The 22,088-nt window shown below is 31.9% G+C and overlaps 2 protein-coding genes across 8 annotated transcripts in view; one reads left to right on the plus strand and one right to left on the minus strand.

The window, feature by feature from the left end:
• The window catches only part of LOC148235298 (monocarboxylate transporter 8-like), a 306,309-nt gene extending 290,971 nt beyond the window's left edge, over nt 1–15,338 (plus strand). For 5 of the 7 annotated variants that reach the window (XM_088186597.1, XM_088186598.1, XM_088186602.1 and 2 more), the window contains 7 exons: nt 6,508–6,681; nt 10,113–10,272; nt 10,494–10,635; nt 10,720–10,860; nt 14,042–14,216; nt 14,279–14,431; nt 14,557–15,338. In XM_088186597.1, the coding sequence (XP_088042723.1) occupies nt 6,508–6,681; nt 10,113–10,272; nt 10,494–10,635; nt 10,720–10,860; nt 14,042–14,216; nt 14,279–14,431; nt 14,557–15,224 (1,613 nt within the window). In that variant the 3' untranslated portion in view covers nt 15,225–15,338. The remainder of the gene's footprint in view (nt 1–6,507; nt 6,682–10,112; nt 10,273–10,493; nt 10,636–10,719; nt 10,861–14,041; nt 14,217–14,278; nt 14,432–14,556) is intronic. The other 2 variants (XM_088186600.1, XM_088186601.1) reach the window with 2 other exon arrangements.
• Nucleotides 15,339–19,250: 3,912 nt separating this feature from the next.
• Nucleotides 19,251–22,088, minus strand: part of conu (Rho GTPase-activating protein conundrum) — a 47,850-nt gene continuing 45,012 nt past the window's right edge. The window contains exons 7-11 of the mRNA XM_088185445.1: nt 21,592–21,911; nt 21,349–21,515; nt 21,096–21,273; nt 20,840–21,023; nt 19,251–20,374 (exon numbers count right to left, since the gene is read on the minus strand). Coding sequence (XP_088041571.1) covers nt 20,191–20,374; nt 20,840–21,023; nt 21,096–21,273; nt 21,349–21,515; nt 21,592–21,911 — 1,033 coding nt within the window. The 3' untranslated portion in view covers nt 19,251–20,190. The remainder of the gene's footprint in view (nt 20,375–20,839; nt 21,024–21,095; nt 21,274–21,348; nt 21,516–21,591; nt 21,912–22,088) is intronic.

Consider the following 22,088-nt stretch of genomic DNA (forward strand, 5'->3'; position numbering starts at 1 on the left):
TGACGATTTAACCAATGATTTTTAAAAGAAAATTTAACACTTTTGACGCTAAGTTGCCGATAATGAGATTCCGAATAAAGTAAAGCGAAGGTCCATATATAAAGGAAAATGTAGATTAAGAAATATGGTTCTAGGACACTAACCACCTGGAAATATACCCCTTGGACAATAACCCCCCTGGACATTTTCCACCGTGCAAATAACCCCCTGACAATTAACCCATCATGCAAATAGCCCCCCTGACAATTAATCCCCGCCACGTATAAATATAATACAGATATTACTTAACACGTCTCGTGACGCTCTATTATACTTAATAAAACATATACTGATGCCATTACCAAAGTTTAGCTGTATTATACATACATATGTATCTAGCCTAATAATATTTTTTATTTTTTTTAATACTCTTTATAACAATTTTGCTCGCACCGGTCACCGGTACAAAATATACAATACGTATACTTTCTTCGTAAGTGTGTTGGCTTTATTGATATTTTAAAAATTCTGTATTTTGCTGAATGAAATAAATTAGTATTGATATTGATTATTCGTATTAAACATTATTTTATTGAAATAATGACCATTTATTATAGATAATAACAACTTATATAAAATACTTATCTCTATTAATCGTCAGGGGGGTTATTTACACGGGGGGTTAATTTTCAGGGGGCTATTTGTCAGGGGGTTATTTGCACAGGGGATTATTTGTACGAGGGGTTAATGTCCAGGGGAGTTTTGATGGAGATATATGTCCAGGGGGTATTTGTCCTGCGTTTACGTGCACTTAGGATAGGAATATTTAAGATACGAAAAAGAAGGCCAAATTAAATTAGATATTTTTTAATATATTCACTGTCTATGCCAGAGGTCAGAAAATTACGGCCAAATCCAGCCCTCTGCTTATTTTAATCCGGCCTGCAAGTAATTGATAGATTTGACATATAAAAAAATCTAACAATCTAACAATCGAGGTAAGGAGCTAGCTATGTATCACCTTATAAGGTGCTCCTATTGCTTTGTATTTCACCGTGACGTTATGAACTTTAAATTTGACAGCATCTTCAGTGCCCACGTAACGCCTTTTGCAATAGATTTGTTCGTTTACCAGTTTTTCGGCGAGAACAGTTGCTAAAAGATAAGCACATTGTGTGTAACATCAATAGACAACTAAATAGCAGTTTTTTTAACTCAATTCAGTGGTTTTAAATTATTTTCGATTAACACCATTGCTGAATTCAGGCTTTTGCATGGCTCTCTAAGTCAAAATATTACATGTAGCCTTTGCCAAATAGTTAATATTTTGTATAAGTAAAGGGTTATGTATAAATAGTAGCAGTATTTATGCATTTTTAAAGGCTTCTGCAAACAGTAAGTTACTAAATAAGTTACTGGTTTGCACTAATTTATTTATTCAAGCAGTCAATGCTATGTTAAGGTGACAGAAAAAATAGTTTTGATGAATAGTTTGCATGGAACTACTACAAATGAAAATATTAATAATAAAGTTGAAAAACGTTAACAAAGTACATTTTAAAGTGAATTTCGAATAAAATGTGTAACATCTGATGGTGGTAAATTTAAAAGCAGAACAAGTATAAGCTTTTTTAGAAAAAAATATGATTTTTGTAAAAATGCACTATTCACCAACAGGCACTATAGAAAACATTTAAATTTATTGTGTATTATTAAAACAATTGTAATAACCGTAAACTTTATTAACTATCGTGAACTTAACCGTCATCAGTTCTGTGACTATTTTTTTATCATAATATAAGCCGTATATTTCGACTTTCTCTACCATACAGTAGTCCAATGGCCCAGTCATGGTATAGGTTGACTAAGATTTTTTAAATCATAGGAGCGATTAAAATTTTTTTCAACGAAAAACCACGCCCTCAGCTATTATTATCTGAAATTAAATAGATTTGAGAATTAGCCTTTGCTGCAGATATCATGAGATTTCTTAACAGATTAAACTTAAAGCTAAAAACAAAAACAGTGCTTATATTTAATATTTACACAACATTTGAATATTTGAGAGAAATGATAAAGCTCATTTTAATTTTGCTTCCTGGCCCGCTGAACTTAAAATATTTACAATCTGGTCCTTCACAAAAAAGGTTTGCTGATCCCTGGTCTATGGTGTTACACGAGCAAAATAACCTTGTCTATATTCTTCAGTCATATGTTTTACAGAGAGACATTCAAAGCGCGTCATGGCGATTTTACAACTTTATATTTAGATTGTCTTGTATAACCGGTAGTCCTTAAGCCGTTAAACTGATATCCTAGAGACTATCGGTTCAGGTCCCCGCAGCAAACTAAACATTTTAATATTAAGAATGCGCTATTATTAAAATTAAGCCCTAACTGCTAAGCGACATCTATTGATTGTAAGCTGTAATTATAGTTAACAATATATAATAGATATCACTAATTTACAAACCGTGTTTTAAATCTTATTCAATTAAACGTGTAAGTGTTGATTATGTTGTGCATAAACGACTTTTAACAATAGTTTTTCAATGACGCATATTTGAGTCATCCACCTTTAGAGTGTAAATAATAAGTAATAAATTTATATAAGTACAATACAATCCTAAAACTTACTGAAAAAAACATGTTTTACAAGACTTTTAACCCTTTCACCGCGGATGACTTCTATAGGTGTCATCAAGAAAATCGCCAGTACTCATTGGACATTTAAAGGTGCCGTAAGCATTTGAGCCTAATAAAATGGCTTTTTAGTATAATTTAAGGCTATAAATCAATTATTTGATCCATAATATTTTTAAAAATATGGCATGAATAGGTGTCCCCACATATTAACAAATTTCGAAATGGCGCCCAAAAATATCAGCTGTGGTGATAATCTAAATGCAATCGGGGCCAGGCCTCACCTAATTTTTTTGTACATAAAAAAAATTAGATAGGGCCGGTAAAGTTTTATTATATTTTGTGAAAATGATCAAATTTTATATTTAGACAAATATTCTACAAGTTTTTCGTATGTATTTGCCCATTTGAGGCAGAAATGATAAATATTACATTGTTTTTTTGTGGGGATCTGTTTTGGATTGGCAGGCGTTCTTACACCTAGAACGAACCAGCGTAGCTTGGCCTCGTGGCTTTATTTTTGAATTTTTAAGTATTGAATTTATTAAAACAGTTTTTAAAAATATAATTTTAATTGATCGTAAAAAATGATTACATTAAAAGAATATCCTAAAACTTAAAACTTTAAATACTTGTACAAGATTTAAAATTGGTAGAAATAGTCTTAGCATAAACGCATACTATTACTGTCACAGTAATAATATATTATTATATCATCATTCGTAATTATATGGATAATTTTTAAAAGAAAATCAATATATGTATTTATAAATAATTAAAACACAGATTACTAATTCTGTTTTACATAATTTAGCTATTTACTAGCTCGAAAATATATTAAATGTGTCGAGACTAATATTATCGTTTGAGTTGAGTACCCAGGTCGATAGTTGTCAATCGCTCATTTTACTAGTGCGAGCGAGTAAGCGAGCTCTGCTAGCATAACGGCATCTCGCTCTTTTTTCCGTCTTAAAAATTTTATTTTTATTTCATAACAGACACACAATATAAAGTAATAATTATGCACAATTAGAGCATATGATCCCGTTTCATCCCATATCATAAAAATATAGATGCCCTTAGAAGGAAAAAATCAGTTTTAAAGCATTAATTGACAACCTAAATCTGTCAAGTCTAGCGCGATGCCGTCCTAACAGCGCGCGCTTTGACCATGTTCCAATGAAAAATTTTACAATAAACTTACACTTGTAAATTTAAGATTATTGAGTTATTTGCATAAGTTAAAAATTCAATATTACTGAAATGTGTTTAACAGAAGTCTTTTTACTATTAATAAATTTAAATTTTCAAAATTTGCTTGAACACAAAGCCAATAAATGCATTCAAAGTTTTGTCGACATATTGTCGACGTTCGAGTACAACGCTTAAAATACGATGTCGACACATAGTCGACTTACGAGCGCAAAGGGTTAATTATTAAAATATGTACCATAAATATAAAATATTTTGTCAGTAAATTTCACAAACGCCTCAACTTTAGACATATCTGTTGGTAATTGACATATTATTATTTAAATAATTTCCCAGAATTAATTTGTATTTTCATGCTATAAATATAAAAGGAAAAAATGAAAATTCTAACAAAGTACGTTGTTAATATTGAAGTATGTACTTCGTTATGCGAGATTTAATCAATCACCGCTACGTACATTTTGTAACTTTGTAACGAAATACACGAATCACAATAGCCAATTTCGAGTGAAAAATACTAATGTTTCAGCGTCGCTTTCAGTGTTGTATAATAATATATTATAGCAGAGAATCCTTGTTGGGTTATTCGATAGTCTAGCTTCAGAGGCCTTATATTTTTTAGTCGAATGATATACTAATAAAAAATTGATCAAATAGCTTTTCCAATGTGTGACACAAAGGATCGGTATAACGAGGATAAAAGGTTTTCTTTAAAGAGAATATACTAACAAACACGAATCTGGGATTCTATATTATAATGAGAGTTTCAGGCTTTGTATAATATACACCTACACCTACATATATCAGATATATTCGTAAATGAGAAGCAATGGTGTCGCAAGAATAGGTCATTTTTAAATGTACATTAGTAAATATTTAATCAATAATTCTTTGTTAGCAATTTCAGATTTTCAGATACAATAAATGCTTTAAACTAAGAAAAATCAGACATAAAAGTTGTATATATAATACTACTCTTATCTACATTAAAAGTTTAATAAATATTTATTAATATTTTAGAAACATATGTGCATAAATTTGTTTTTGTGAAAATAAATATCCAAAAATACTTTAGAATTATTTTCTTTACTTTCCTGATTCATCTCGTATTTAAAAAATGTGCAAAAAAAACTTTCCAAATAAAAACATGATATCATGTGATTTTTTCATACTGTACACATATTATATATAAATGGAGTATTGCATATTTTATATTATATATAAGTAGATTAACTTAAAATAATGTTTGCTTTTAGAATTAAGTAAGCCACGATGGTAAACATTCTTTGAATGTGTGTGTTCAAAATTAACCAGAGTGTTGCTTCACGTTTTGATTAATTAACCCCTGAAGCTGAAATGTATCACGTGTATATGTAAGTAACACATACATATATGTATGTAATGTGTTACACATATGGTGAGGTGGTTTCGTCTCTCAGCGAGTTTTCGCTTTTATTTTATTTTTTACCCTTATCTCTGACAGCAGATTGGTCCCAAGGGGGACATCTTTAATGGTGGAAGACCATAACATTTGGCCACAGGCCAATGGAAAACCTCAACGCATCTGGAGCGAGCGGGAGATCAATGATGCAGCGTACTGTTATGTGCTTTTGATGTGAATTGTTATTGTGTCTTGAAATTTTAAGCAACGCACATAATACATAAACACGCAGTAATCCCTTGACACGAGTAGTTCACTTTTTTATTTTTTTGAACGGATAAACCTCAATAAAATACAGCATCTGAATTTAAGGTTCAAAAATAACTATGTACTACAATACATAAAACATTTTTATGAGTGGGGACTCAAATTTAAGCGATAATTTGAATAAAAATAAAAAAACGGCATAATTCAGTAGTAAGTGCCAAAAGATAATTACTTTAAATAATATGTAAAGTATCGACGTAATGAACACAATCTTGCTTCATAAAAAAATAGTCTTTCTACCTTCTATTGTGTTAAGGCAAAGACATATTGAAAATTCAAAGTCCATGTGATCAAAAATGATCATGAATTAAATTATATATAAACCTATCCCTCGATTTACGATATTAATGATTTTACATAGTCGAATAATTTGAGTGCATGTTTTGATGTGCGAAAAAAAATTTTGTTTGACACGGTTATGTATTATAGTTTATATTAAGAAAAGTTTAAAACAACAGTAACATGTTATTCATTGTAAAAAAAATACCAGAAAATTATATAAGAATATAAAATCTTTTATAATATTTTTTTTAATTAACAACGTTATAAGAAGAGCAATCAAGTTGAAAGAGTCAGTTAATTTATTCGTAAAAAATATAAAAATTATTTCTTTCATGACAGAAACGAGCGTTAATGATACTAAATAAAAAAATATGTTACTCACTTTTTTTATTTGACTGATTGATGTTTTTTGTAGTTCTTAGATTTATTGATTTTACCTATTAAAAATAGTTTTAATTTTAGTGACATTATATTGGTACTGTAAGTAAAATAAACATCAAATATGGCTATTACCACAATGCGTTTACCATTAGTTTATCACAATGGCTTGCGGATAACAGGTGTTCCCAAGACGTCAGCTTCTAAAACCCATCTCACGCGAAATATATGTATATACCATAAATGTATTCTCAGTCATGACCTAGTTTCCTCAATCATAATGGATTTATTTATTTTTCTTACAGCCAGCATGGGTGGACTTAGCGTTGGTGTGTCGTTGGCTACTGCTCCTCTGGTTGTGGCTGTTTGTAGGCGTAAATCTACACGTTTGACGGCTGTCATCGGTGGTCTTCTGCTAGCACTGGCTTGTCTGTTTACATCGTTTGCTGTCCAACTACATCAAGCTATGTTAAGTTATGGTGAGTGATAAAATATATTAAATTGATCCTTTGAAAGATTCTGACTGACAAGGTATCTGTTGATGAAAGATAGCAGTCCTCTTCATAAAATCGCCTGCATTAAAAAATATAAAGTATATGTTAAATAGCCCTCGGAATATGCTTTGAAATTTATATATCACTGATGTTATTTTATATATAATTAATGTTAATATAACAAATATAAGTAGCGAAAAGCATACTTTTTTATTTAATTTTATGTAGATAAATACTTATTTTTTTTGTAAAGCTTCTGTTTCAAAGCATTCCATGAACAGATTACCTATTACTGGTGAAAGCGGCGAACCAATAAGTGCTCCCTAGATTTGATTATAAAAATCCTATTTGTAAATAAAATATCCATTTATGTGTAAGTGTTTTAACACTTACACATACACGAAATTTATTTCGATAAAGTACACAGTGACTAGGCAAAGTATGCACTAACTATGAGTTTTAGTTAAAGCTTTCAATAAAATAAAGCCAATCATTAAAAAAAATAAGTTTTGGACAGGCTAGGTGTGAGCATGCGAATGTTGGTCTGAGCAATAAACATCCCATGAATAATTTTCTGCAACGAATTTACTTAAAAGGAGTATTATATAAATTGGTAACAAGATTTACTTTATATAAATGGTTTATGATATAAATTATTTACTGACACTGAATAGCGATAGCATACAACAAATAGTTACATTGTTCATAAATTATTTTGTATGTGCCATAACTGAAGTGATTTATTTGTGCATACATTGTCTAGTTAATGTATGCATTTTCGAAATACACACTTTGCCTGTAGCATATACAAAAACAAAAAGAAAGTATTGTAAATTATATAGTCACTGAGGATACTGATCTATGGCGCGTTCTGGTATCATTGCCCTCAGGAGAACAAGATGGCACTCCTCGCTGATCCTCGCTGATTCTCATGGTAGGTCTTTGTTCCTTGGAGGCAACTCGGAAGGCTGCCGTCTCGGTGTAGGGACAGCCTTTGCTGAAAGATGAAAATCTCAGCGTCAATCCTTTTGTGGTTTTTGAGTTTTTTATAGAGGCGGCCTTGTTAGCAGCCTACTAAGAGGCCTTTAATGGTGTCACAGAAAAAAAAATGCGGTCCTCTTTACTTTGGTCAACGAATCAATATCTACTGTCTGGCATGACTGTTGATATCTCTGACGCCTGGCGAAAGAAGTTTCTCAGATACAATTTAAACTGTTTTTTTTTTATTCTTTATGTATAACTTTAGAAATGTCTTTGTAAGGGGTCCGGCCAGCTGCGAAGTTACCGTCAAGGTCATATAAACGACACTGCCGAACGTAAGAAAAGGAAATAATAATTCGTTTGGACAAAAGCTTATTTAACAAAAGGCTAATATTAAATAACATAATTGCGTAACTGAAAAAATCCCATAAGCACTATCGTGATCTTTTGGTGCATAACGAATGCAATAGACAATGCATCTCTTCAGCATAAAAACCACCATTGTGATATACGCATTTGCATTACCGACCTTCGGAAAGTGTTCATCTTGCAAATTTTACTTATTTAAGGCGTGCACGTATTTTGTGAGTCAAATATACAAGCAATGCAATTAGCTAACTGGTTTTTTCATCTCTGTGATTTGCCGGAGACGTCTCGAATCAATAATATAAAAAGTCTGACACTCACATGGCAGAAGATCTTGCGATTCCAGACAAGAGCAAATGATCACGATACAATATGGCAGACAATCAGTCTTAGACTGAAACACGAGAGAAGCGCTAAATTTACAACATATTTACAACTCGACAATATTATACTAAATAAACTGTTACCAGCTTTCCGGCTGCAAAGTCACACCTCTTCGGTCTCAAAACTCGAAATATTATCACAATTTCTTTATTTTAAGTGGTTCCGAGAAACATTCAAACATATAGTAAACGGTCACCACAGGTGAAATACTGTTTGAAATAGTATTTATAAACATATAGGTTGATTACAAGATACGGGAAACCATGGTTAATATTATCATTATAAATATTACATTTTTTCCTTAGGAAAATATTTAAAGAATAACTATTTTTGAAAATATAAGTAAAGCGTTATAAAAAATTAGCACTTCAAGGTTTGATAATCTTAAGGGGTGTGACTTCGCAGCTAGTAAGACGCAAGTATTTTATTAGATTATATTACATATGATGGGCGAGATGTTTTCTCCGATGGTGAAGAAACTGGCGGAGGGATGATGTCAGTGGAAGATCCTCAGAGGTCTTGTAGGTGGCGTGGCAGCGACAGTATAGCAGAGTATGATCCCTCTCTGTTACAGTGATTGTATGGTGGGGACTTTCTCAGAATGTGAACGTCCAAATTTACACAGAAATATTCATTCAATGCACCGGAGAATCCTTGGGTGTTATTTATGGAGAACCCTTTAGTTCTAGTCGTAACAAGGACTTTGTCTAATTTATTCTTGATGATTATTTTTGGACACAGATTGTAACGCGAAGATCCCCACAAACGAGTGCTCTGTGTGGTCCCCACAGTACTATAAAAATATATTAGGTTGTGAAAGATTCTTAATCATAAACAAAAAATAGTTTTTAGTGCTATAATAAAATATGTATAAAAGATTAAAAATAAATAAAGAGAAATTTGAAATGTATATATATAACTATGGGGTTTTGTTCTGTGATTTTGATCATCTGAATTAACCCTATTCTATTTTTCTAGTAATATAATGAAATATTTACTTAATCTAGTACGATTCTATTCATTTAACCAATTACAAAAAAATATTTTAGCCAAAATAAAATAATTACATTTTTATTCCTGTAGACGTATACAGATACTATGATGCTTGCATTTGAGCATTTTTACGATATAAACCTCTTTTTTAGCTATGGATTCAAAAACTGTTAAAAAAAATAACTAGCGACAGTATATAAAGCTCTATATCAAAAATATTTTTGTTAAATTATTTTTCGAGTTGTAGGTGTATATTTACAGAAAAATATTCAAAAGATGGATCTTGTAAAACGTCATTTTTGACAGAACAACAAAATATTATTAAAATTTTAAATTGAAATAGTTCGTATAAATGATTGTAAAGCCTATATTATGCAATCATGAGATTCACGGACTCTATTAGCATTTATATGCGAGTCCCAACATAAAAACCCTATCCAGATAAGACGTCAAAGATTAGCCGGCCATTTAATGAAAATGGATTGAAGCTCACGTACCAGACGTCTCTCTCTCTCACTACCCCAGATATGTAGAATGGAAAGGTAACATAAATTTGGCCCGGGAAATTGGAGAACGAGGGTCGGAAACGGAGCGAGTATTCAATACACATAAATAAGCATCAGCTTCCACGCGTATATATGTATACCAGTTTAATGATATTTTAATGCCAATTTTCGTGTTTCTTATCTCAGGAATCGTCTTGGGCATTGGCTGCGGAATCGTCAGGGAAACTTCGTCTCTCATGCTGGGTCATTATTTCCGGAAGCGAAGAGAGTTCGTCGAAATGGTAGCACAAGCCGGCGCCGGCGTCGGAATTGCTCTCTTCAGTGTATTCTACAAAGAAGCTGTTGGGTAAATCAATATGTCATTATTACATTACCTCATATTTGTAATATAGAGACAGTTCAATAACAACTTGATGATATTTGTTGAACATTGTAATATAACTAATGATGTAATTTTATCTCCCGGTTCTGTAAAGCTGCTTTCTTAATATTGTTAATTATTTAGAAGCGATCTGTCTCTATCTACCAGTATTGAGCAAGCTTATAATCTTGCCTAAAATAATTTAGAAAATTGGGCTGGCGTCTGGGACTGCAAGCCGTGACCGGACTACTCATATTAGGCTTCTTCTTAGGCATGGTTTATAGGAGTGCCTCCTTGTATCATCCACAAAGGAGGGCCATACTCCACCTGAAAAATCAAAGGAAGAAGGTGAATAACAACCTTTTAAAGCAAATTAGATCACACCTAGATGCGTCACGTCTCACCATTCATCTCCCCCTTTTTGTTTTCCAGGTGAAAGAGAAGAAAACTCACATTCGAGTGCCTAAGCCGCCTTTCTTCGATTTCACACCATTGAAAAGCAGAACTGTTCAGATGCTCCTCTTGGCATCTGGGACCGCCGCATTCGGATTATACACGCCCGTATTTTATTTGGTAATCAAATTTTTATTTATCAAGCATAGAGTGAACTGAGTGACAATCGAGGTTATTATTGGCCGTATTAAGCAAGTAGATTTGAGACATTTACTGGATGAAGTTAATACATACCATTGACTGTATTTACAATGACCATAATTTTGTTTTCCTCCTGAGTAGATCACTCACGTCGGATGGCCTTCCACTTAAATCTTCGTCATGAACGCAACAACGTCTTCATAAACATGCTATATTAGCACGCCTCTTTTTGAACAGAAAAAATAAATCATTAAATATTTCATTTGGCAAGATTAGTAATTGATACGGTCGTTTTAAATACACAATATACCTGATATATTCAACAGCATTGTTGTTAATAAAATATAATAAAATATCCCTCACATATACAAATATACATAACGGTCTAGGCTTTTATAGTTATGATGTATTATAGATAGACAGCCCTCATAAAAAAATTGGGAGTCCTAATCGTCTCTGTCAGCAGATAAATTGCGGTTTTGTTCGCAATTGGAAGACTAATACGGTGTCGTTTTATTAAATGACCACATTCAGGCTTCGAGGCTTACGACCTTATGGTTTCAGATTTTCTTAATGCAGATCCTTTGTTTCCAGCGTCACATGTCATCTAAGACCCTTCGTCGGTCCCCTTTGGATTATACCACGCTTTTATTATGCATATACAATAAATTATATGTAGTACCTTAGATTTAATATGCATACAAAATAGCAAAAAAAATGGATTTGAGATTCTAATATCGATTTTACTCTTTGTACTAAAAATATATGATATTTAAGGCTATGAAATATAAATTTTAGTATAATTGCATATCATAAATGTGTTGAACTTGTATGCGTATATTTTTATACTTTAAATTATAAATTATCACAATCTCGAAGATTGGGTTGCACTCTTAGAGATTCAAAGTGACTGCTTGGCTGCACCTGAGCTAGGGATCGAAGTGGAAACGACTTTAAATTGTCATATGAATCAATTTGGCAATAGCTCTGCTTGAATGCTATTCCAAGCTAAACTCATGTATTCCAAGTTGGAAACGAAGTGCAAGTTATGATATGAGTAGCAAACGGAAATTAAGTTATTTATCTGCATTTTAGCTTATTTAAAATAAATGTGAGGGGGTAACTATAGTCTCAGCTTATTTTATTAGTTCAGCAACGAGATAATTTTAATCTGTTTAAATCAATGACGGTATTTTGGGATACGCGTCTCAAATGTGCACATTATTTTGTTATTTGTGTTGGCGTTAATTTCTTTGTTACGGTTTCATCAATGCCTTCTATTGTAGAAAGCTACGGGGTGATCTAATTCGAGTTTTATATGTTGGCAGCATTATAAATCAGACAGCTGTCAATAATCACGCGTGCTCAAAAGGTCAGATGTTAATTTACAACAACACATTTACGAAATGGATCGCTCAACGCGATAATTTTTTTAAATTGTTCTACATAAATAACAATTCTGTATGAACTTTGTATCGAAATTTACGAGAAGATTATGGTTATTATGGAACGAAAAATTCACAAAATTTGAAGAAACTGGAAACGTTGGAGATAGGGTGCCTGTCCATCATCGTGGCACTAGTTCAGCCGAGAATATTGCTGCTGTAAGTGAAAGTGTAGCCAAAGACATGGCGTTCGCAGCTTTTGGGCTATTCTTATTTATTTTTTATTTATTTATTAAAATTAAGAACATCATGACCTGACAGAATAACCTAATGCGTCAAGATGGGCAAAAGCATAAAATATATTAAAATTTAAAAATACTTATATTCATATATGTACATACATATACACCATATATATAGATAAAAGGACAGGCACAAATCACCTCAACAGGTGTGCATTATCCCATACGAACTGAACCAAATCCCATATATACACGAAAAAATGTCAACATATCGATCCACAGTATTAAGCAGACGGACGGCCTTTGCCAGAGAAGAGTTGACAAGTACCCCAGTCCTAGACTTCACAGGTAAGAAAAGGGGATGCGACCGAGAACTATAATCACTTTCCGGAGCTCACATTTAGAGCTGCTCAAGCACCGAAGGGTTGTCTACTATGCCTTTGAGCAATTTCTAAGTATTTTATTATATAAACACTCCTGCGAGTTGACAATGAAACAAATCCCAGCGCTCCTAAAATGAAAACACTGGAAAACAGGAACGGATAGTACCCGTATCCCTTCAAAAATAAATATCTATTATTATATAAAGGAATTTATGCTGTATTTTTCAAGCTTCAATTCATTACATTGACTCATTACGCCTAAAATATATATATAATAGAGTCAGATTCTAGTCTGTTGCGGACTAGAGCATCATAAAGAGTGCGCAATACTAAAGTATTCTTGAAGTAGCGCGCATTTCTTAAGATAATTTCTTAAGTTTTTTCTAAAAAAGGTTCGGATACTGAAGTTTGATCATCCCTTTATAATATCAAAGAGTTAGCTTAACAAAACACAAGAAAACGTGAAATTGAATCACTTTTCTTTTCAAGTTTTTTTTGTAATAGCTCTATTACTATATTATATAAAGGAATATAATGAAATGCTACTCCAAATATTATAAACGCCAAATTATTAAAGAGAAGAGTGTTTTAAAAGGATAATAGGTTCAATATCCACGCAGAATTTCAAAAGCTTTCAATAATTATATATGATTACAACATAAAAGCTGAAGCACACGCCTAGATACAACACTCATGGCTTTGTTCACGGAATAGCATTGTTAATCGCCCACAAATGGTAACATGGAAAATACGTTTCACTTAGTGATATACCGAAGGCGGAGTTAAACAATAAAGCTATTGGTTCTAAAATGCGCTTCTCTTCCATTCATCCAAGTTCATAGAAGGAAACTCACTTAGTGCACAAACTTACTCATGGACGAGAATCACTCATTTACTCACTCGACTCCCTTTAAGAGTCACAGACAACTCACAGACTTTTAAGACTCACTACGATAACTTGACTTAGCTGACCATGAGGGACCAGAGACCAGAGAAACCAACTGCGAAACTCTTCTTCTTCATTCGACATGCATATTAATTGTATATCAGTTGAAATTATATATCAAATAGCACTCTGCTATGCATATATGTTATTTTTGTAATAAGCCTAAAAAACCAACAGAAATTATATACAATTTTATATTTTCAGGCTCTCCAAGGATATAAAGAAGGCTTAGAAGACAGTGCTTTAGTTTTACTGCAAACGTTCTTAGGATTTGCAACGGCTCTTGGTTGTGTTGGCTTTGGACTTGTAATTGTAAGACCCAGTAGTCAATGCCTCATCTCACGTCAATACTTAGCACAAGCCGCTATGCTTGGAATTGGTAAGATTCATTAATCTAATATATATTTAATTCATGTATATAATTAAATAATAATATTTCAGGACTATCACTATTAGCATTGAGCAGTGTACAGGGATATCATGGATATGTACTATTCGTTTGGTTGTATGGTTTATGCCTTGGTGGATTTTTATATTCAGTCAAGATGTTAACTATGGAGCGTGTACGTGCTAGGCATTTCACTAGAGCATGGGGTATGAAAAAATTTAATAATTCCCATACTAAACAAATTAAGCCGATGAAAAAAATAAATATATATTTATAAACATCTTTAGACAAACATGTTTTATGTATTAATAATTAATTATTTACCTTTTAGGTTTCGTCCAAGGTGCTAAAGCAATTCCTGTAATATTGGGCGTACCCGTGACCGGCTATATAAATCAACAAAGTCCACGCGCTGGCTATTACTTTTCCTTTGCCACAACTATAATAGGAGCTATACTATTATTTTTCGTCGGATTCTCTAAGCGTCCAGAGCCTAGTAACTCTATAAATTCTACTATGGCTCCGGCGGTACTGACGAACGGCGATTGCATCTGTCCGGGTATATCTCCTCAGCTGCAAAGATTCAACAACAACTTTAACCATTGTCCGCCAGTAAACTACGGACATTACGCTCAACCAGTAGTACCGATCTATTCGCATCCCTATTACAACCATCACCACTCTCACAATCCACATCCGTACGGTCATCTACAGAACGGTCTACCTAAATCGCTATCGTTTGCGGCACCGCTAGACTGCCAGCACGACGGTAACTATATTAGTTGTATGTCGGAAGAGCCTAATTGTATATATAATTGTATGAGATCTCCGTATCAGTACAGACATTATAACAAAGGGCTGAGGCCTTCCAAGAGCGTACCCGAAGGCTTAGCGCGTTGTGATCTAAACTGGTCACGCGGCGGATCTTGCAGGAGCTCATGCCGAAGACCGGTCATCAGGAACGTGCAAGTGATCGAGCAAATCACTACTTCGGTTTGATAAAATAGATGATGATTAAAAAATAATCGTGTTCAATAGGTAAAACTTTATTATATATAAAAAAAAACCTAGTTAAATTAATTAATTCAACTGTAATCAATGAAAAATGAAAAAGCGTGCAATTCTGAAATTATTAATTGTAAACTTAATATGATTGTTAAATATATACATACTATATATACATATGTGTGTGTATATAAATTAAATAGTTTATTATTATAAATTTTGCTCAATACCACGTTATATAAAATATGATAGGAAAGTCTTTTTTGATATACAATTTCATCAATTGTGTGTATTTATTGTTGTTACTAATAACAAAACACATGGACTGATACAATCAAATCATTGTTTTGGGTTATTTATAAACAAAAAATGTGCCAAAAGCTATTATTTGAGGGTGTCAGTTGTATCATAAAATTAATTTAAAATAAAAAACAGTATCTACTCATTGATCTTAGGCAATTTCTGATTTAAATTCACTTTTTTTATAATAATCCAAGTTTTTTACTTAAATTAGTACACACTGTTTTCAAATTTGTATCTTTATCTGGTATTCAACAACAAGCAATGATAAAATAAATAATAATATTTGTATTTTTAGCATTAAATAATCTACAATAAACAATGATAAAAATATTATTACACAATATTGATATAAGATTCTCACTGCTCAAAAAGTAATCTCACTGATAATAGAATTTTCATTTGTGTATTTGTTATATATATAATACATATATAAACTTGTATGTACTAGAAAAAACTAATATCTGAAGTGGATTACTTCACTACAATACCAAATCGTAAAATAATTTTGGATATCGCCAATAATTGTAATCTAAAACCCAAAATTCAGATTCAACTAATCCAGAAATTAAATAAGAACTCTCTCCCTCTATGTAGTGACAACAAAAGTTTCCAAATTTCTTTAAATTATATTTTATCTAAGTCATTTAATACAATAACAATAATTAACTATCTTAAAATGAGATAAACTATGCATACCAATAATTCAATGAGTAGAAAATGTATATAGATTTGTATTATATTATATATGTGATAAACTAATTTACGTCTTCTTAAATCCTCAAGCAACGAGCATCCTCATTAAATGATGTTTTAATATACAGTATTCATAGAATTAAAAATATCTATAAATAAAATATAATTAAAAAATATATAGTAAATTTTACTAATTAAAAAAATATCAGGAGTTGAATGTCATATTTATATAAATCAATAAAATAGTATATTAAAATTTACTCAATTAATAGAACCAAATTGTGACATTGTCTCCTATATATTAAATAGCTATATTTATTAATTATTTATTGTTAATACTGATTATTGATTTTTTTATATCCAAAGAATGTGTAAAAAATGTACAATCGTAGACTGAATTCTCACTCTTTACTTATGGATGTAGAATTTATCTAAGACTCAAACCTTTTTACAATTTTATTATTATATTCCTATAGCTGTACTCTAAAATTCGATCAAGTCATAATAACAAATATTTTTTTATATTAACGAACTACTATAAATTAATTTGAAAGAAATGTAAATCTTGTATTATAATATAATAAAAATGAAATTAATAAAAGAAACTATAAATGTTACCCAATTATTAAAAAATATTATATAATAAAATAATAGTACTATAGAATAATATTGTATGTTATTATTATTTTTTATGTTTTAGCAAATGTGTATTTGCTTTTGAATTTAAGTGTTGAATTCTTATTTATTTTTAACATGCAAGAATAAAGCAATAATATTTTGTATTCGTATTTATTTTAATTTTAGTGATAATAAATAAATCCTACCTTACTAGGACCACCGCATAAGAAGACGCGAATAAAAAATATGATCACTGATAATTAATTAAAACAAATGAACCTTTTTTTTAATAAATTAAATACAAAAATATGTGGAGCATGGCAAGAATTAAAAATAAATAAATCATGTATATTAAAACAATAGTGAAATGGGCGATAAAATATTAATCTTGTCAACCGTTCTTTGAGAGCAAGAAAACAAAACTGCTCCGTATATAATATATTCATATCTATTCCTCCCTCAGAGCGACCGACCAATCGCATGTAAAAAATTAAAGATTGTGTTTAAGAGGGCATAATAACATAGTTATTACGGACTGACTGTTGAAACGGACTAGTATATTCTTATAATATAAAACCTTACATAATAATAATAAACATTAATCAGTTGTCAACAGAAGAGTAGTGCTAACCTTAGAGTCTTCTGAAGCTTAAAGTAGCATATGCTTGCCAGTATGGTTCTTTTTCGAGCTTCTACGCTCTTGTTGCTTGTTGTTGTACTAAGCAAACTGAGTGTATATGAACTTCTTGCTGGTTTTTTAATTTTTCTCAATATAATCCTCGTTTACCAATATTTTTTGCTGCTCTTGTATGGGATTTTTAACCCCTTCGGGGGTCCCTCAAGGATCCAATCTGGGACCTCTGCTTTTTGTGTTATTTATTAATGACATAAATACAGCAATTAAAAATTCAAGTTTTCTTCTGTACGCAGATGATTTAAAATTATATAAATGCATTCGATCTGTTGCGGACTCCTTCTCTCTACAAAGTGATTTAGACTCTCTGTGGAGATGGGCTTCCGTTAACCGTCTGCCCTTTAGTGTCGGAAAGTGCCATACTGTGTCATTTTCTCGATCCCGTTCGCCATCAGCTTATTTCTACCATCTCGGTGGTAACATTTTGACTAAAGAAACTTCCATTAAAGATCTCGGAATCACTTTTGAGAGCAAATGGAGGTTCTCTCTACACATACACGACGTCTGTGATAAATCTTCCAAGATGCTCGGCTTTGTTATGAGGAATGCCTTTCACTTTGACGATCCGTCAGTTATTCGCATCCTCTATGACACCTTAGTTCGTAGCATTCTTGAATCGGGATCTATAATTTGGAATCCCCGAATAGCCAAATATTCCCTTTTAGTAGAAAAAATTCAAAAAAGGTATTTAAGATACCTTTACAAAAGGACATTTGGTTATTATCCGTTCTTATATCCCAGCGCCTTTCTTTTAGGAGCGTTGGGATATGATTCGCTGAATTCTCGCAGAAAACTGTATGTCGCTAAGAATTTTTTCAAATTACTAAAAGGTGCTGTCGACAATCCAACTATTCTCGAGGAATTCCAGTCTTGGGTTCTGGAACATTTTCGAGAATCACGATCGAGACCTCTTTTGATGGCCGTTAGGGCTAAGACATCTGCACTTGCCGACTCGCCCATAGCTGTGGCCATCCAGCTCCTTAATACGCTGGTATTACATATTAACTTATTTAATGTTAGCTACGAGAATCTGATCCAGTTTGTATCATTTAATTTTAATATTTTATAATTTTTTGTTATGTTTAAGTATTGTTATATTTATGTATATATACGTTTTTTTATGTTTTATAAATTTAAAATTTGTTTTCGACCATCGTGGCGCATTGGAGTAACCTGTTAGGCCACAATGGCCTTAATTTAATCTAAAAAAATAAATAAAAATATTTTATTATACTTGATGACGTCAGATTTCTGACACAACTCTAGTTTGTGCCGGCGTTGCCAAGTTCCTTCAAAAGTCTATAGAAACACCCCTTGGCTTAAACTTATCTCAAGCCAATCTTGGCGCTGATATCGAACAAACTCGTTAACGTATATAAAGGGTGCGGATAGTGTCTTGATTTATAATACCATTTGAGTACACATGCAGTTCCATTGATTCCACAGGGCGTTGCAGTGCGCTGTCAATTTGACAAACCAATGATATCTATTTCATCTGATCAGATACATAATGAGGGATTAAAAGTATTATCAATTATATTTTTCATGAGATGTTTGCAATGTAAATATACTTGCAACTGTTAGTAGGGATTTTACTCAATCCAGACATTTTTTGGTGCCACATATGTTGTTCCTACACATATTTATGAAATAAATAAATAAATAGCATTGCGTGACAGCCAAAGGGTTAATCATTCAAATAAAAACGAGTGTCAATTAAAAGTCAATATTTATTTTTTTAATAATATACATTGGAATAGTTAAGCTAGTTTAATCAGTCTTTCGTTGAACAAGTCTCTGAGCACAAAAAGTTTGTTCGAACACGCTTATGTCTAACAGCATTGATTATCACACATTCTATCTATATTTATCTATAAATATAAATATACACAAATATCAGCTGAAAAACATCACAATTTGATTTGCACAAGCGAATTTATTTTGCGTGGGGATAAAATCGACAATATGTACAATAATATAATCATAACAATAATCATTAAAAAAAAGTAGTTCTCATAATCGATTATTATGGTATAATTTTATATGTATTAATAATATCGTTTATATATAAATATTTATAAGGTAACTACTTAAGAGTTCGTAATGATTTGATTAATTGAGACTTGCCCTATTATTATTATTTAATATAAATATACGATAAAAAATTGTCAATAAACATAAAATCGTAACCAAAGAGGAGAAGTAATATCATATCGACTTGCTAATTTCATGACGATTCAATCAGAAAGTTGATATGGTTATATATGTATTTAACGATCCTCGCTCTTTGGGCTTTTTAAAAACAAACGTAAGGAGCGAACGCTAGCATTAACATAATATTCATTAGCCTTTGGTCGTTTGCAACGTTTGCTGTGATTCGCAAACGTTACGTATTGTTGCATTGATCCTTGCACATTCGAGCGTAGCCTCTAGAATTATAATAAGTAAACCAATTGATGACCAAGACGTCACATTCACAATAACTAAATCGACAGTTGAAATTAAATTTACAACTAATATTTTGGCATCAAATTATACAACGATTACGAAATAGTTAATTTGATATACATTTATATAAAATCAATTTACAAATTATGTTATAAACTTAAATAAAACAAGCTTGATAAGTAGAGTTTGAGGTAAATTAGACTATTACGAATTGACAGCGTGACCGTTGACTCTCTTCAAGTGCGTTTTTCTGTCGAGCTGAGACAACAGAGACGGCGGAACATACCAAAGGTCACCGGAGTATTTCATCAGAGCTTCAGTGACACGACAACTGTTGGCTGCCATTTGCACTTGAGCTTCGAGTCCATCGGCAGGTCTGATGACGAGACTAAAAAAAGTGAAAATAAATATTTAAAATAACAATTACATATGTGATATAAATCTAATATGGCAGTAGTAACAATAATGTGAATTAAAATATCAGGAAAGAACAACACAGGCCAAGTATGTACTTAATTCCTTCTGATTGTCAGTATTACTAAGCACTAAAATTTATTATTTTACAGAACGTTCTACTGCAAATATATATTGATTATTGCTATTTTTTTAAATAATATAATGTAGATAGGTATTTAAATATATATATACAAATTACAATATAACATAGATTAAGTAACATTTTAATTTTATTATCCATGTCTTTGATATTTTTATTAAAGTACTTGAATCAATGTGAAAGTCGATCAAAAAAATAATGACAGTAGCAGCACGTTCATTTTACCTAATTGATAAGATTTGTGATACTTAATATCACAATTGTCCTACACTTGCATAAATTATAATAAAAAAATACCTTGGAGGAAATAGCGTTGGCGCTATAATCATAGCTACGTTATGCTCCGTCATCTTGTTTGATCCATGACACTGCGATATCTGATTCATTAGCTTCAAAAGCTCCAATAGAGTGGCTCTGTGCTCAAAAGGCATCAATAGAACGAGTAGATTGAGTGCTCTTCCTCGTGCTGAACCTTCCAGAGCTATAAATCAAATAAATACTTTAAACACTTCTAACCATAGAATCGCTAAAGATATCTATGTATAATACTTGCCATTAGTTTGATAGAACAACTGGACCAATTCCATGGTGAGAATTGGCTGCGGCAATTCTCGCAGGAATTTTTTAAGAGTCGCTGCAATATCGTGACACCCTGCGCTTGCTATTGCTTTTTCTACTAAATGAGGCTCTGAATAGAAGTTCCGTTCAATTTCGTTACACAAAGATTCAACCTAAAATATAGTTTAGATTAGAATGCAAATCAATTTGGGATATTATTTAATTATTATGATTATATTAGAACAGACCTTGTGTTTATTTCCCGCAACTCTTAGAATACCTTCTTCGCACACTTTTCTCATGAGTGCATCTAATAGAAGTCGCAAAACTTTTGGTACAATTGATCCGGCTTCGCCAGCCACGAGATGATCCTTTCGTATTAGAGTCAGGAGAGATACACCAAAAACGTTGTTTTCTATAATATTAATATATACGGCTGAGTCATCATGTTTTTGGATTGTTATAATTATAATATTTATAAAGATAATAACCTTCTTTCTTTTTCCTTTTATGCGGTTTCCTCTTTTGAAATGGAAGATTGTGACGGTCGTACAACGTTGTAAGATCCAACCATAATAAAGGCATCAACTTTTTCAATTGGTTCTCTAAGAGTTCTTCAATGTTTGTGGATACTCCGTCTTCTGGCCATACTTCATCAATTATGAAATGATCTGTGTTTGTCTTGAACTTTTGTTCAAAGCTCAACACTTCATGCGATAGAGCACGTGATAAATTACTCTTGTCATCTCCTAATCGATCAGATGCTACGCTATGAGCTCTCGTAACTGAAGAATGAGACTGCTTGCGCCTGCTGCAATATGTACAAAATAAATTAATTAAAAAACAGTTAATCATTGTCGCAAAAATGTTTTCTTCAAATGATAAACTAAATTTCATCAAAATTATTATTAACAGGACATTGACTATATTACAATAGAAAACAGATCAAGAATCAACAAAGGACGTATATTTAGTTTATAAAGATAAA

The sequence above is a fragment of the Plectrocnemia conspersa genome, unplaced genomic scaffold (assembly GCF_051122295.1).
Source record: "Plectrocnemia conspersa isolate PC_06_02 unplaced genomic scaffold, ASM5112229v1 ptg000005l, whole genome shotgun sequence".
Taxonomy (NCBI): domain Eukaryota; kingdom Metazoa; phylum Arthropoda; class Insecta; order Trichoptera; family Polycentropodidae; genus Plectrocnemia; species Plectrocnemia conspersa.